This window comes from Hemiscyllium ocellatum, chromosome 33, assembly GCF_020745735.1.
Source record: "Hemiscyllium ocellatum isolate sHemOce1 chromosome 33, sHemOce1.pat.X.cur, whole genome shotgun sequence".
NCBI lineage: Eukaryota > Metazoa > Chordata > Chondrichthyes > Orectolobiformes > Hemiscylliidae > Hemiscyllium > Hemiscyllium ocellatum.
In genome coordinates, this window is record NC_083433.1 from 10708557 (window position 1) to 10723638 (window position 15082).

Sequence of the window (15082 nt, forward strand, 5' to 3'; positions counted from 1 at the left end):
TAGAGTAGAGTGTACTTGTACCCATTGGAGTTTAGTATTATAAGATGTGACCTTACTGAAATGTAGAAGGGTATTTTGGAGACTGAGAGCAGACACAGAGGTTGCTTCCCCTTGTAGGAAAGTCTAGGACCCACAGGACATAATCTCAGTGAGGGAACAACCAGTCAGGACAGAGGTGAGGAGGAATTTCTTTTTGCAGAGGATAACTAATCTGTGAAATTGTTTACCACAGAACACTGTAGAAGGTGGATTATGTATATTCAAGACTGAGATAAACAGATATTTAATCAGTAAAGAGATCAAGGGTTATGGGTACAAAAGGCAAGGAGGTGGAGCTCAGAATAATCAAATCAGCTGTGATCTTAGTAAATGGCAGAGCAGATTTGATGTGTTGAATGGATTATTTCTGCTCTTATGTCATATGGAAAGCTTTTCTAATGCATTAGGAACCTATCTAAAATTTTCTGAAGTTTTATGATGTCATGATCTTATACAGTGAGAGACATGATATAGTGGACTAGCAATGAAAGAACTTATGCTGAAATCTCATCATCAATGAGTAAAATTGGAATATAAAGCTAGTTTCACTAATAATGACCACGAAACTATCGACTGTTAGAAAACAGAACATAGCATCTTTAAAGTGATGAAACATCAATTAGAAAATTTTTGATCATTCAGGAAATCAAAGGATATGGGAATCAGGCAAAAAAGTGGAGTTAAAGTAAAAGATTATGTTTTACTAAGTGAAAAGGGTCAAAACGGCCTCACTCTGCTCCTATTTCTTGTGTTGTACAGAGGTGCAGTACTACTTTATCGAGGAGACATACGATGAGTTAGTTGTTCTCAGAAGAGATAGCAACTGGATGGTTGAGGGTTCATGCTTTACATTTGCATTTTCAGCAGTGTACCCATAATTTTCACAGTAAGTGTAATTACTAAGGAAGGTTCTCAATAACTCCGCATCTTGGCTCTGGGAGAAACATGCAACTGTGTTAGAAAGTCTGGGCACATCAACTTTGAGGACTGTGATTAAAATAATATATATTTCACATTCACAGATTTAGTGATGATTTGGAGGTGCTGATGTTGGACTGGGGTGTACAAAGTTAAAAATCACACACCAGGCTATAGTCCGATAGGAAGCACTAATTTTCAGAGCGCTGTCCATCAGGCGGTTGATGTACTGAAATAACAAACCTGAAAAGGAATTTTAAAGAATTTTTTTGCCTAAGAATTTTAAGTTTATAGCCAAAACTAGTTACACAGCCATTTGCTACAATAATTTGACTTCTTAAAATGTAATTATAAAAAGAGTATGTTCTTAAGAATTTATTTTGTGCATCGTAAGTCAACTTTATGAGTAATTTGAAGAATGGTTATTTAATCTGGCATCCTTGAATCTGAACGTTTGCTTCTGTTACCTTCAGGAGGGGGAGAAAACAAAGCAACAAATACAACTGAAGCTTAATACCATGAGCAGAACAATCAACCCAGTCCATACTAACAAATGCGTACTGGCTAAAAGGAGTGCATAACACGGAGTGCCCAGTTCTATGAGCGAATCTCACAAAACTACTTATTAAGTTGATGTGAACTGGCTTTAAGTTAACAACCTCTTTCACAACAGCAAAAAGGTTAGCTGTTGTTTAGAAAACAGCAATTTCATATTAACACTTCGCAGAGGCTCAGTAAACAGTTTAGAAGAGTTTACATCACCTGTTGATCCCCAGACTGAGTTAGCTTTAAAAAGACTATATCTTTTAATTTTTCATTATTTTTGATTGAGGACTGAAATAGGAAAATGATTGGTATTAAAAAGCAAGGCCCGTGGAAAGAATTACTGCAATTTTTAAAAGCAAATTACCTGACAGTCATTATAAGTGCTGTTTTCACTGGTGTGCACGAACAGTTTTTTTGGGGACACGGTGGGGAGAGGAGACATGGTGATCTAGTTGGAGCCAGCACATGTATGAAAAATGTCAAAAACAAGTAATGGTCTGGGGAATGGTGACCCACTGTCGACTACAAACACTTTCTGCCGGCCAACGTGACTGGCTCCAGGTAGCTGAGCAGCTTGTGGATGAATGTTCAATGAGAAGCTTTCAGTCTTTTGAAAAGTAGAGAACTGTCCTGCTCTCAGCAGTGAAGAAAACACCATGTCTGAAGACCATGTTTATTTCCCCTCATCAATTGCTCTGAGCTATGGCACTTAACCAATAAGTCACAGGCATTACAATTGTGAAGCAATTGATCTGTGTCTCCTGCAAGTGAATGGACCTGGAGAAAGGCAGTTAAAGAGTTGGGCCTGATAAGCCAAAAGGATCATTTCAGCGAACACTATGGACAGAGGCTTTGAACTGCTTACCCAATCTTGCCTTCCACTCGTGAAACCATGATCTTGGCCCATGCGTGGATTGGGGAGTTTTATGAAAGGATTAGTTTTTAACTGGTAGAGTTGTGTGTCAGTGGTTCATAATTATTTATATGCAGCTAGTGAATCATCTGTAATAAATAGTAATCATTGTTAATTACATAAACCCGGTCTGTGTTTTCTGTTAAGCTGGGTCTAAAAGGTAGGTATAATAAAGAATTTTGCATACTTTCGTAAAATCAAGTTTTATGACAACTTTGGTAATAGCGAGGCTTGATTTCCAGCATTTCAGCATGAAGAGAAATTTCCTCATTTCCCAGTGAGGCATTCACATTTTAGTGATCTTATTTGTAATGACAGTACTAAAGCTGACCCCCAAATTTCTGGCAGCTTCTGTGGCAAAATAAAGTTAACATCAAGTCCAATATGTCTTCTCCAGAACAGGTCTGATTCATAAGAGTAACTCTGTTTCTCTCTCCATAGACGCTGTCAGATATACTGAGCTTCCCCCAGCATTCTTCTTTTGTTTTAGATTTCCAGCATCCGCAATATTTTACTTTTAATCACTCAAAATGTCTGCATCAGGGACTGAAAAAATAACTTAGATTTTCAGACTGTTCCTTGTTGTACAGTCACCACTGCTGAAAGAAAGTGTGCAAAGTGCCTGATGATTGCAAGTACACACTTGACTACAATAACAACAGAGATCTGACAACTATGCATGTGCAAACAACAAGTAACAGAAGGATCAACAATGCTCTCTGTAATCAAAAAGCACTTAACACATACACAGATGATCCACTTGAGCCAACTACCATACGGCCATTGGGACATGGGTTCATGCACCCAGAAGAGTCAGGTCAGGTGAGTGCAGCGCTGAGAACACAAAGGAAAATGATTTCAACTGAAATTCAAATCAATTTTGCAATCCATTTTGCAACAGCACAACAGAAGCCCAAGCCCAACTGTGTAGCACTAATACCAGCAGATTTGTATCACGCAGGAAGCAAGACTTTACCACAGGAAAGCTGGAAACTGTCCGTTTCCTGAGGCCTGTTTGTACTAAAACTAAATTACACACTCATAGCAGCCACATTCCTTGCAGCATCTCTACCACAGCAGAGCCACCACACCAACACCACCTCCCCCCCCAACCCCCGCCACTGCCATCTTGTACATGAAAGGACTTACAACATAACCTCATTAATCTGCTCCCAAATTGCATAATTTTCTTTTTGTAACCTTGGTTTACATCAGCCATCTCTTTCCTAATCATCAGCTGCAAGTTCGCAGTTAGAGCTTGTTAAATCATCAATAACTGGTGTCTCAAGCAACCTTTTCAAGATCAAAGCAGCCTTCACTGACTATTGAGTCGCAGTAAAAGTTGTTCTGAAGTGACATTTAAGGAAAGAGTGAATTAATTATCAGTCCTGTTGAAATGTAAGTCACAGAGGGGGAAAAAAAACTCCCAGGGCTCTTCATAGACATAACCACACAAATAGAACAAAAAGGGAAAAATAGGAGATTGAGGTATGGAACTTAAAATAATGTGTACAATAATAGTTACCACACTACAAAACAATACAAGTTTTGACGTGTCTACTAAGACCAAGACTCATGGCAAGCATAATGGGAATAAGACCAGACTCGAGGAAGGTGGTTGAAAGAGGACTTGCATCAAAGACAGATTGTTGTGGATTCAAGACCCATTGTAGGATTAGACCAAACACTTCAGTTTAGTACTAACTGAAAAGAATCAGTACTCTTTCCAATTGTAGATGGGGGTTGTCTACACATAAATTAGCTACCCTATTGCCAAAATAACAGCAAGCCCACTTCAGTAGAAATTAGTTGGCACTGAAGTGCTTTGGTCCAACCTGCAAAAGGCACCTAACTTGTACCAGCATAGGATGCTATTCACATTCACTTTCATTGGGTACAAGACATTACGTCCATTGTTTTCTGATCTTCGATCTATCCCTGCAACCACATTTCCTCCAATACAGCTCCTTTAAATGTATAGAATCGCCTACATGCTACTTTGTGATAAACCTCTGAAAGGTCCATACAACTTCCATTACAAAGAGTCAGTGAAGTTGTTTAAGAGCAGTCAACAGAAACGGTTTAATTAGTATTACCACCGCCAGTGAGTCAGGTTGTAATTTGAAGTTCCACTTCAAGACTTGAAGTAGCAGAGAGTGCTGCACTGTCAGAGGAGCTAATTTTTGGATGAGAAGTTAAATCAAGCCAGCCCCAAAAATCATCTTGTGGATGCTTATTCAAAATGTAACAGGTGTGAATTGCCACAGTATCCCAGCCAATGCTTCTATAATCAACACCTAAATATCTGAGCATTGACTCAAAAATATTTGCAGTTAATTTACTGATGCTGGAAACTTGGGAAAACAAATTGTGAGGTGAGTATCTGCAAATAGATATACAGGTTGTTCTGTTATAATGCTTGTTTTGTTAACACAAATTCGCTGTAATGTGATTAACAATGCCAACACTTAAAGCATTGTTTCTAAAGCACGATTTTTCTATAACGATGGGTTGCTCAAGTATGCAACCAACTGTTTGGAATGACTGTAACCAGGTTGAGAATGAGAAAAAATTTGGCAGACACAGTATAATGTGAATAAAATGGGGTTGCGTAGAAGAACAGAAAGGCAGGATATTATTTAAATAAGAGTGTAATTGTAGAATGTTGCTGTTGAGGGGTTCCAGGGTCTCATACATGAACAAGTTAGTATACAACCACGGAACTGGTATGCTTGCCTTTATTGCATGGGGAATGAAATTCTAAAGAAAGGAAGTCTTACAATACTGCAGAGGACACTTGTGAGACCACACGATCAGCTTACACTGCTGATCTGCAATACAATGCTTTGATGACAGTTTAGAAAAAGGTTTACTACGCTGTTTACAAAGATGATCACCTTATGGCGTAAGGTTGCACAGGTTGAACATATGCTTATTGGCAAATCAGTAAAATGAGAGGCAATTGTACTGAAACATCAAAGATCCTGAGGGGGCTTGACAGGGTAGATTTTGGGATGTTTCCTCATGTGGGGGAATCTAGAAGGGATTCTTTTTCAGAATAAGGGGTTGGTCATTTAAGATTTCTTCTGAGTGTGTCATTAATCTTAGAGACAGTTGGTTAGCTCAGTTGGTTGGACTGTTGGTTTGCAATGCAGTGTGATTCCAATTGTTTGGGTTCAATTCCCACAATGGAGATGCCTGTTGTGATTTTCAATTCTATTTATCAGAAAAACTTCCTCCTCAAAACTGCAGTGTGCTTTCTCTGCAAAACTGTTCTTCTAGCTTTACTTCAAACTATGATGGATAAAACTACACCAACCACCACCCATACAAAAAGCAGGGAATACTATTTGTGACCTGTAAGGAGAAAATTATAATTTTCAATTAAAATAAATGCAGATTTCTAACAGCTGAGCTGATTAACACAGTAAACAGCTGAGCCACAAAGAGCAAGGAAGTCCCAGGCCCAATTGCCTCTCTGCACTATGTTAGCCAATCTGACAAAGAGGCAAATAGGAAGTTGTAACTGGCACCATCATCCACGAGTCAGAAAAGACTGGTAAGATAATTATTCAATTCTTGAAATCTATCTTCTGATCCTTATTGGAAGTGATAGCACAGCTGATGAGTGAGGAAAAAATTAAGTTCAACTGCAATCATCACAAGTAGTAAAAAACCTTCAATACAATAAATTCAAATCATGAACAATGGCTGCATTTGCAAGAAGTCAGGATCTCTCTTGGCTGTGAAATTGAGCCAGTGAATATCAGTGCAGTCGAGAGAGGAAGGGAGAAAACTCGTGAAGAGAAAAAAAAATGTTCACAACAACAGAAAAAAAGGATGTGGAGAAACAAAATTAAACTCTAGTAAATTTTAAAATCTTTCTAGAAAAAAATGACCAAAAAATGAGAAATGAAAATGATTTGTGCAAGCATGAAAGATTGCAAAATAAGTCTTGTAGAACAACCTGACAGTGCAGAAAGGAGCTTTAAAAAGCTGCTAATACAGTAAAGAACCATAGGATTCAAACCTGGTGAGTCTCAACTTGAAATAAACTTCACTCAACCTTCCAGAATCGAAATCATGTACAGCAGGCTTCAACAAAAATTTCAGTCACTTGATGGCTTCTTTCTCCACAGACGTTGCTAAAACTGAGTACTTCCAGATTATTATTTTTAATTTCAGAATTCCAGCATCTGCACTACCATACATAAATACCTGGTTGGCTAAGTGAGTTGAGATTAAAGGGGCAGTCACACTGCAGTCTACTTCCTGCAATTGTTAGGGGAAAGATGATGCCTGTGAAAGATGAATGAAAAAAATGTGTCCGGACTGAAGATGATTCAGGAGTTTGGAGTGAAGACCTTTGGAGTCAGATTGTACTTTTGCAGCAATTTCCTTTAGGAATCAAAGTAGTTTGAGAAGAATGCACAACCAGTAAGTTACAGAAAGAGAAGACTTAATAATGATTGACTATGATTAATATCTAATATTCTTCCAACCTTTATGTGTACTGTGACCTCTTTCCCGGCCAGGAACAGGCTCATGTCTCATGGCGCACACAGCAAATCTGCATCCACTGCACAAGCTTGTTTCATAGGTCAATGAACCGCCTGACAGCTAATCTAGTTCTACCCTTGTGCAATTTAAAGACATGGCTCTTTGTCTTTTATGAGTTCTTTAAATGAAAAAAAAATCTATATTGGTCCAATCCAGTTCCTTCGTTATGTTGAACATCTCTATCTGATTCTCCTGGCTGGCTACGATAAATCTGATAGCTAAGATGTTTCTAAGCTGGGTATCATTCTCACACCTTCTGAAACATTGTCAAAACCTTTATATTGCCAATTGAACAAAGGAACCAAAATTTAATTTGGTATTCCAAAGTTTTCTACAAAGACCAAAACAAAAATGCTTTATTTATGCCATTCTAACTATAACTACACAGCACTGATCATGATCTTTAAGTGAATTACATATGACAATACAACGTGCTTTTGCAGCAGACTTCAATGCTGTACCCTGGAGAAAGCAAGCGCATGCAACATAGATAAATAGGCATATTTAACCAAAGTAATCCTTCCCTGCCTCAAACTATTGGAAGTTTTAATTAGATGTCATTTGATGCCCTCCCTGGGGCCTACAGAAATCAACATCAACTGGCAAGTCCACTGGCAAATGGAACCACGATAATTCCTACACTCTCAAACTTATTCAAGACCTGAATCCTTACCTGCAGCAACAAACGCCTGAAAAACTCAAAATGGCTATGAATTCAAAGTAGGATGGGCCTTTCGAGATAGAGAAAAAAAAACTTCTGAGGATTTGCCAAATCAGATGTGTGCTATTTGTTTTATTACATATATCTTAAGGCAAGATCCTGGTCTTCATTATTAACCTAAAGTTCCAACCAATAGTCATTGGTTTCAGAGTAGACATTTTACCACACACGCCATGAAATAAACTATGCAATCAAGTTCAGCACTTGACTAAAAGAATAATATCAAGCCACTAGACTTCATCCAACAAGGTTCACCAACAATCAATGAAGAGTTAAAGTCTAACCAACCAACATGTAAGTGTCGAAATGTTATTTTGACAGTTATAAACCCACTTATCTGTTATAAACATCTCATATCGCATGACTGCAGTTATCCCCTGGGATAAGACCAGCCTTGTCAGTATGCTAGAGGTCCAAATGCTTAGTATTCACAACTTTGGCTAATCAGTTAAATTACTTTGCAAGGAGGGTTTCTGTCTTTATTTTCTTAATTCCACATAAAGCAAAACAGTATTGGATTTCCAAATCTTTTCAAACAAGGGCATGAGGAAAACAGAAGTAATTGTGCTTACATCATGGCTATCTTGTCTGCAGATCAAGATCAATTATTTTTCAACCACTCATTGCAAGGCTAGTCACTTATCATAATGAGATGTTTGAAAATAATATCTTGCACAATTTACAAGGCTCAGATGACAATGTATCAGTTTCCTTTCCCCACCTTGTCCAAGACCTTACACAAGCCAGCAATGTCCAGATAGGCAGCCACCCGAATTTATAGCTCCTTCATGACTATTATGTAACTAAACTTTAGATGGTGCTGGATGACAAACCCCACTGACATGGAACAACAATGGAATGCTGGAAGACAGATGAGAAGGAACTTGTCACTTTTTTTAAATATACAACATCTCTGCCATCTCCTTTACCAGATTAGTTAACAACCTGATGTGCATTTTTTGTGCCCTCAACTTCCCTCTGCTCCACTGTCCGTAAGACTGTCAATTATATTAAACCCAGGTCTTCTGGTTAGTGTCCCTCCTGCCAGCAGAAACCGTTTTTCTTTCTCTGCTCTTTCTCTTTCACATGTTTACTGGACTGCTATGTATCTTAAAGATATTTTCTTATCAACTTGTTCAACCTCTGCAGCAGGTGAGACTTGAGTCTCACTCAGAGGTAAGTGGAGGGATATGGGCCGTGTGCTGGCAGGTGGGACTAGATTGGGTTGGGATATCTGGTTGGCATGGACAGGTTGGACCGAAGGGTCTGTTTCCATGCTGTACATTTCTATGACACTAGCATTGCACCACAACAGTCTACGTTCTCAGTAATTTCCTTGGTCAACCTCTTCAGAGATGTTATTACACACCTCTAGCACAACTAGACTTGAACTTGGGTCTCCTGGCCAAGAGTGAGGGACACTACCATTGTGCCACAACTGCCCTCACTTCTCCTCTGTGAAAATCTTTCATCATTTGTATAGTGGTTGGAACCAGGTAGACCTCATTAACTACAAGGTTTGCAATTGAGGTTGTTAACCTGCACCAATCAGGAAAGCCCTGGCTGACCAATATAACCAGGAGATTGTTCACACAGTATTGCCCTTTTTGATGTGAAGGGCACTGCTTGTCACAGGCCACTCGAGTGTTTTCCTATTTTCCTGGTGGTGGAAATTGAATAAAGATTTGTACACCTTGCCTCTCACTGTGTCTCACACCTGCGCACACACACCATGGGTGCTGGGGTTAAAAATAATAAGCACTACTGCAGTTAGGCGGTAGTGTGGGGTTAGGGGGAAAAAAAAGAGAAGAAAAAGAAAAAAAAAGAAAGAAAAAAAAATAAACAGGACCGTCCCAAAAAAAAAGAAAAAAAAAATTTATCCAGGAGATTGTTCACACAGCATTGCCCTTTTTGATGTGAAGGGCACTGCTTGTCACAGGCCACTCGAGTGTTTTCCTATTTTCCTGGTGGTGGAAATTGAATAAAGATTCGTACACCTTGTGTCTCTCACTGTGTCTCAGACCTGCACACATACACCATGGGTGCTGGGAAAAAATAAGCACTACCGCAGTTAGGCGGTAGTGTGGGGATTAACAAAAAAGAAAAAAAAGAAAGAAAAAAGGGGATTCATCACAGAGCATTGCCCTCTTTGAAAACAAAAGAAAAAAAAAATTAACCAGGAGATGTCCTACGCCTGCACACACCCGATATGGGTACTAGGGAATCATAAGCACCACCGCTGTCAGGTGATAGTATGTGGGGGGAAAAGAAAAAAGAAGAAAAATAAAAAAAAGGAGCATAAGAGGAAAAAATATATATAACTAAGAGATTAGAATCTCCTCAACTGAGGATTGATTGTGAGCTGGCTGGCCACAGCTAGTGTAATGTGCACTAATTATCAAACAGGGACTTGGTGACAGGACACTGGCCTCTGTGCAGTTCAAAATTTGGAACATCTGTTTTAAGCTTCTGACTAAACATCTCTGCCCTCAGAAGAACAATGCCAGCTCTCTTGCCATCCATTGCACCACTCTCTACATCAAATGAACCAATCTGCAACCTTGATACTGTATTATGTTTGACACTGAGGTGCTCTTGTGACCAGATATCTACACTAAGACTAACTATTTCCACATCCATAACAGCACTCAACACTATCCCTGCTTCAATTCATCTGATGTCACAATCCAGGTTTTCCTTATCTATAGGTTCAACTACTTCATTACTGCCACGGCCAACCTCCTATTTTCCACCTTACGTTAACTTAAACATGTTCAAAGCAATGTTGTCTGTACCATAACTTGCACTGAGTCTTACTCAGAGTCATACAGCAAAGAAACAGACCCTGTAGTCCAACTTGTCCATGCTAACCAGGTTTCACAAACTAAATTAAGCCCACTTGCCTATGTTTGGCCAAAAGTCTCTCAACCTTTCCTCTCCAAGTCCCTGGCCATACATCTTTTAAATATTGTAACTGCATCCACCACACTCTCTGGCAGTTCATTCCATATATGCACCACATTGTGTGAAAAAGGTGCCCCTCAGGTACCTTTTAAATCTTTCCCCCCTCACCTTAAACCTACGACCTCTACTTTCCAACTCCCCTACCCTAAGAAAAGAGACTTTTGCTATTCACTTTATCTATGCCCCTCATTATTTTATAAATTTTATAATGTCTCAACGAATCTAAGTTGTTGCTACTTTTCTAGCCGTTAACTGAACTGATGCCCCTCAATCCATTGTAAATATGGGCCAAACTTGTTCTCTGGCTTTACAGAATTAGTTTACCTTGGCCACAGGAGACACCGGAGCACAAAAACTGGTCTTAATGACCCATAGTTAGAATCAGCAAGATTCCCACTGCTGATCACGATCTTTCTTGAAAGTATCCTGGTCAAAAACAGGACTGAGGCTCAGTTGTGACAGAGTGCTAATAGCACAAGTGATTGTGAAAGCAGACCCAAAGAGAATAATAAAATTTTCAAACTTTGCTCAAATCCCACAATCTCTAACCTCCTGTAGCACTACAACCTGCCAAGATATCCAATCTACTCCAATTCTGCCTCTTGCACATGACTGATTTACTTTGCTTCACTGACAATCATGGCTGCAGCTGCCTCAGCTCTATGCTACCAAATTCCCTTTCTAAACATGCACCTTTCTCCTCCTTTAAAATGTTCCTGAAAATACACATCTCTGACCAAACATTTTGTCATCCACCTTTCTCCATTCCCTTTTTCTTTTGGACCATGCTCTTATCAAGTGCCTAATTTTATTATGTTAAAAAGACACAACACTAATGCACGGTGATAATACTATCTTCAAGTAAAGGACAGAAGACATGAAGCAACTCCAGCACCTCATATTTCTGAAGCAGTAAGAACAGAGAGACACTTCTTGAGGAAAGCAGAGGAGGGTGAGCAAAGATGCTGCTGACAAATTGATTTACAACATCTTATCCTGCTCAACACAACTTCCTGCAAAGCTTAACCACAGTCTCCCTTCTGAGAACATAGTGACAAGACTCATCACACAACTACAGTCTTCTGACTACATACAGCTTGGTTGGCTATACATATTAAGACATATTACCCATATACGAATACACCCATTTGTTACAACCATTTTTAAAAAATCTGTTGTGTATAATCTCTTCTTGGTGAGAAGTTGTTTTTAAGACATTTAACATTTAAACAAGGTTCCCATTACTGTTACTGTATCAGTAAAACAGAATGTCTCCTTTTTAGTCTGAGAGCTTTACTCATTTGTAATTCAGAAAAGTTCTTGGAAGCAAGTTCCAGTATTATTTTAGTTCTATTTCACAACTATGTACAATACCGAAATATTACTTTCCCACGGCTCTGCTCATCATCTCCTCACTGAAGTCACGCAACTTTCATGTCAAGAGAAAAATACTGGATAACTTGTCTCATATAGATCTGTCAAACTGTCTTACAGCTGATTGAGATAAGGTGTACAAAATTATTCCTTTGATTTATTTCCCCCTTTCCAAAAGTGTAGTAAGTCCCTAACACCTCAGTATAATTTAGATTAAGAACTAATTAGCACAGGGAAAGTTAGCTCGAATGCACACCAAGCTTTAGTACAAATATAAAAGATATTGCTTTGTCTTTCAAACGTACAAAATGTAGTGATGAAGCAACAACAGTACTTCAGTTACTCTTCATTTTTTCTTGGGCTGTCACAATTTAGGTAAACCCTAACCCCCACGAGGATATGACAATAGGGTGGCTCCTCCTTTAAGCATTGGGTCACAACTGAGCTATACTTGAACTCAACATGCTCGAAGGTTACTAGACCATTAGTCGTGTTTTGGTGCCAATCCAATGTTTATGATTGGTTTTATGCAGTTTTGGATTGGATTTAGCTTAATTTTGCAAGTCATCAGGCATAATTTCAACCAACTCATTGGTCCAGCTCCACAAACATAATGCCCGCACTTATGATAGGTAGCTTATGAGAATCCATCAACTCCTGGACTCTTTGGTACCTAAATCAACTCTCAACTTTTGAAAACGTAAAAGGCATGAAAACTCTCCTACAAATAAAACTAAAATCCATTTGTTTCTCAGTCAAATACCCCAGTAGAAGTAAATCTTACTCAATGTGCACATGTTTAGAAAGCAAGGAAAAATTGAAAGTAGTCACTCTGCAGGCTTTTGTTTGGGAAGTTATGAAAGGAGGCAGGAGCAGGTGGTGAAAGGCAGAATGAGAACACAACACCAAAGCTCACCTGTGATATTTCCAGGCAAGGTAGCTTGCCAACCTGTGCTCCGGTGAAACCATACACTGAATTTGCACTCACTTTCAGGGCAAGTTGACGACCATCAAGAACCTTTTGTTTGAATGGATCCGTCTCTTTCTTTAGTTCTGCCTTTGCCCTTGAATTGGGAGGGGGTAGAATGACATTGAAAATATGTTACTTCATTTGTCAGAATATAAATGCCATAAAGATCAGGGCCCTTCTAACGCTAACCCATCATTTGAATAGAGTCTCAGGTCAGCAGGCTGTAAATGCTGCCCATTCAAAATGGGCAAATCATTGCACAATAGGTATGTCTCAAATATATGAAAATGTGCCATTTATAGCACAATTGAATGTTCTATAAAAATCACCCAAGCAGCCAATAAAATGACTAGCATGGTCAAAAAAACCCAGTCTTGTGCAAGGTTATTGTTATAACAATTTGAGAGAGAAACAGATGCTGATTCATCCCATAGCAGGCATAGACAATTCCTGACCTGACTATTTGACACTCACATCTGGTGCAAGATATACTAACCCTTTTCACAGTAACTACTGCTACTCGAGTCCTCTGCCCAAAGATAGATCAGAGCCACAGTGTCACGCCTTCTAACATAGACGGAGGCAAGTCCCTAATCCACTCTAGCCGGAATGGGAAACAAGTCCCATGTTGTTGGCAAAATCTGATCCACACTGAACTTCCAAAATACTCAGATTGCTCTGGCAATATGCAGGTTGCAGTTCCAAAACTACAAGTTGTGACAGAGGCTTCAACCTTCTTTCCAACACATGCTGACCAGGAGTCTCTCCCACTCTTACCACATGCATTGTCATGTGTTGGAAATATTCACACACTAATACTCAGCCTGTTTGTCTACAATATGGCGGCATTTCCTGGGATTGGTCTTCACTGGAGAGTTTTGGCCTAGGAGGTGGGTCACAACCACCATGCCACAAGATTTTCTCTCCAGAGTAACAAAGATAAAAAATCTGTGACTGAACATAGGACTAAGAGCAAGTCATTCAGCTTCCCAAAGCTGTTCCACCAGTTAATGAAATCATGAATAATTTGTGAGCTGACATTGTAGACACATCTTTGCCCCATATCTCTTACGACCTTTGCCTCTCAAAAAAATCTATCAATCCCAATTTGAAAATGAGCCATTGATCTCACATTGATTGATTTTTGTAGAAAGAGTTTAAAACTTCTACCATCCTTTATGTAAAAAGTGTTTCATACCTCTTAGTAGGCTGCGGGTGCAAAACTGTTTCCAGTAATCTCTATAGGATAGTCTAATCAGGGTTTTGCACAGCTGAAGCATGACTTGAACCGCTTTCTATTCCAGCTGTCCAGATATAAAAGCCAGCTTTCCATTAGCCTTTCCCAGTACCCGTCCATGATAACTTAATTTAATTTGTTAATACCAGCAAGACCAAGGAAATCATTATTGACTTTTGATGGGATGTTACTCATGCTCCCCTACACATTAACAGCACAGAAGTGGAACAAGTAGAGAGTGTCAAGCTCCTGGGAGTGGTCATCCACAACAAGCTTTCTTGGACTCTTCATGTGGATGCATTGGTTACAAAGGCCCAACAATGTCTCTTCTTCCTCAGGCAGCTGAGGAAATTTGGCATCACGGCGAATACCCTTGCCAGTTTTTATAGGAGCACCATCGAGAGCATTCTGTCTGGATGTATCACTATCTGGTATGGCAACTGTACCATTCAAGATCAGAGACAGTTACAGAGTGTGGTGAACTCGACCTGGACAATCACAAAGGAAAACCTCCCATCTACAGAAGCTATCTACAAGGCCCGCTATCAATTAAAGGCTGCCAGCATTCTCAAAGATCCATCGCACCCTGCCAATGTTTTTCTACAAGCTCTACCATCAGGGAGAAGGTACAGAAGCCTGAACATGCACCAGCTGGTTGTGTAACAGTTTCTATCCTATTGTTGTTAAAATACTGAATGGACTCTCAAACTCTTAACATTCACCTGTACCTGTGTTTTGGTTTTTGCCGCTGTTTACCTATTATTTACTTATCTAGGTGATCTGCTGGTATTGCTCGCAAGACAAAGCTTTTCACTGTGCCTTGGTACATGTGACAATACA

The 15082-nt window shown here is 39.4% G+C and overlaps 1 protein-coding gene across 2 annotated transcripts in view; it reads right to left on the bottom strand.

The window, feature by feature from the left end:
• The window catches only part of pold1 (polymerase (DNA directed), delta 1, catalytic subunit), a 114151-nt gene that overhangs the window by 45753 nt on the left and 53316 nt on the right, over positions 1–15082 (bottom strand). For both annotated transcript variants that reach the window (XM_060849489.1, XM_060849488.1), the window contains exon 17: positions 12952–13099. In XM_060849489.1, the coding sequence (XP_060705472.1) occupies positions 12952–13099 (148 nt within the window). The remainder of the gene's footprint in view (positions 1–12951; positions 13100–15082) is intronic.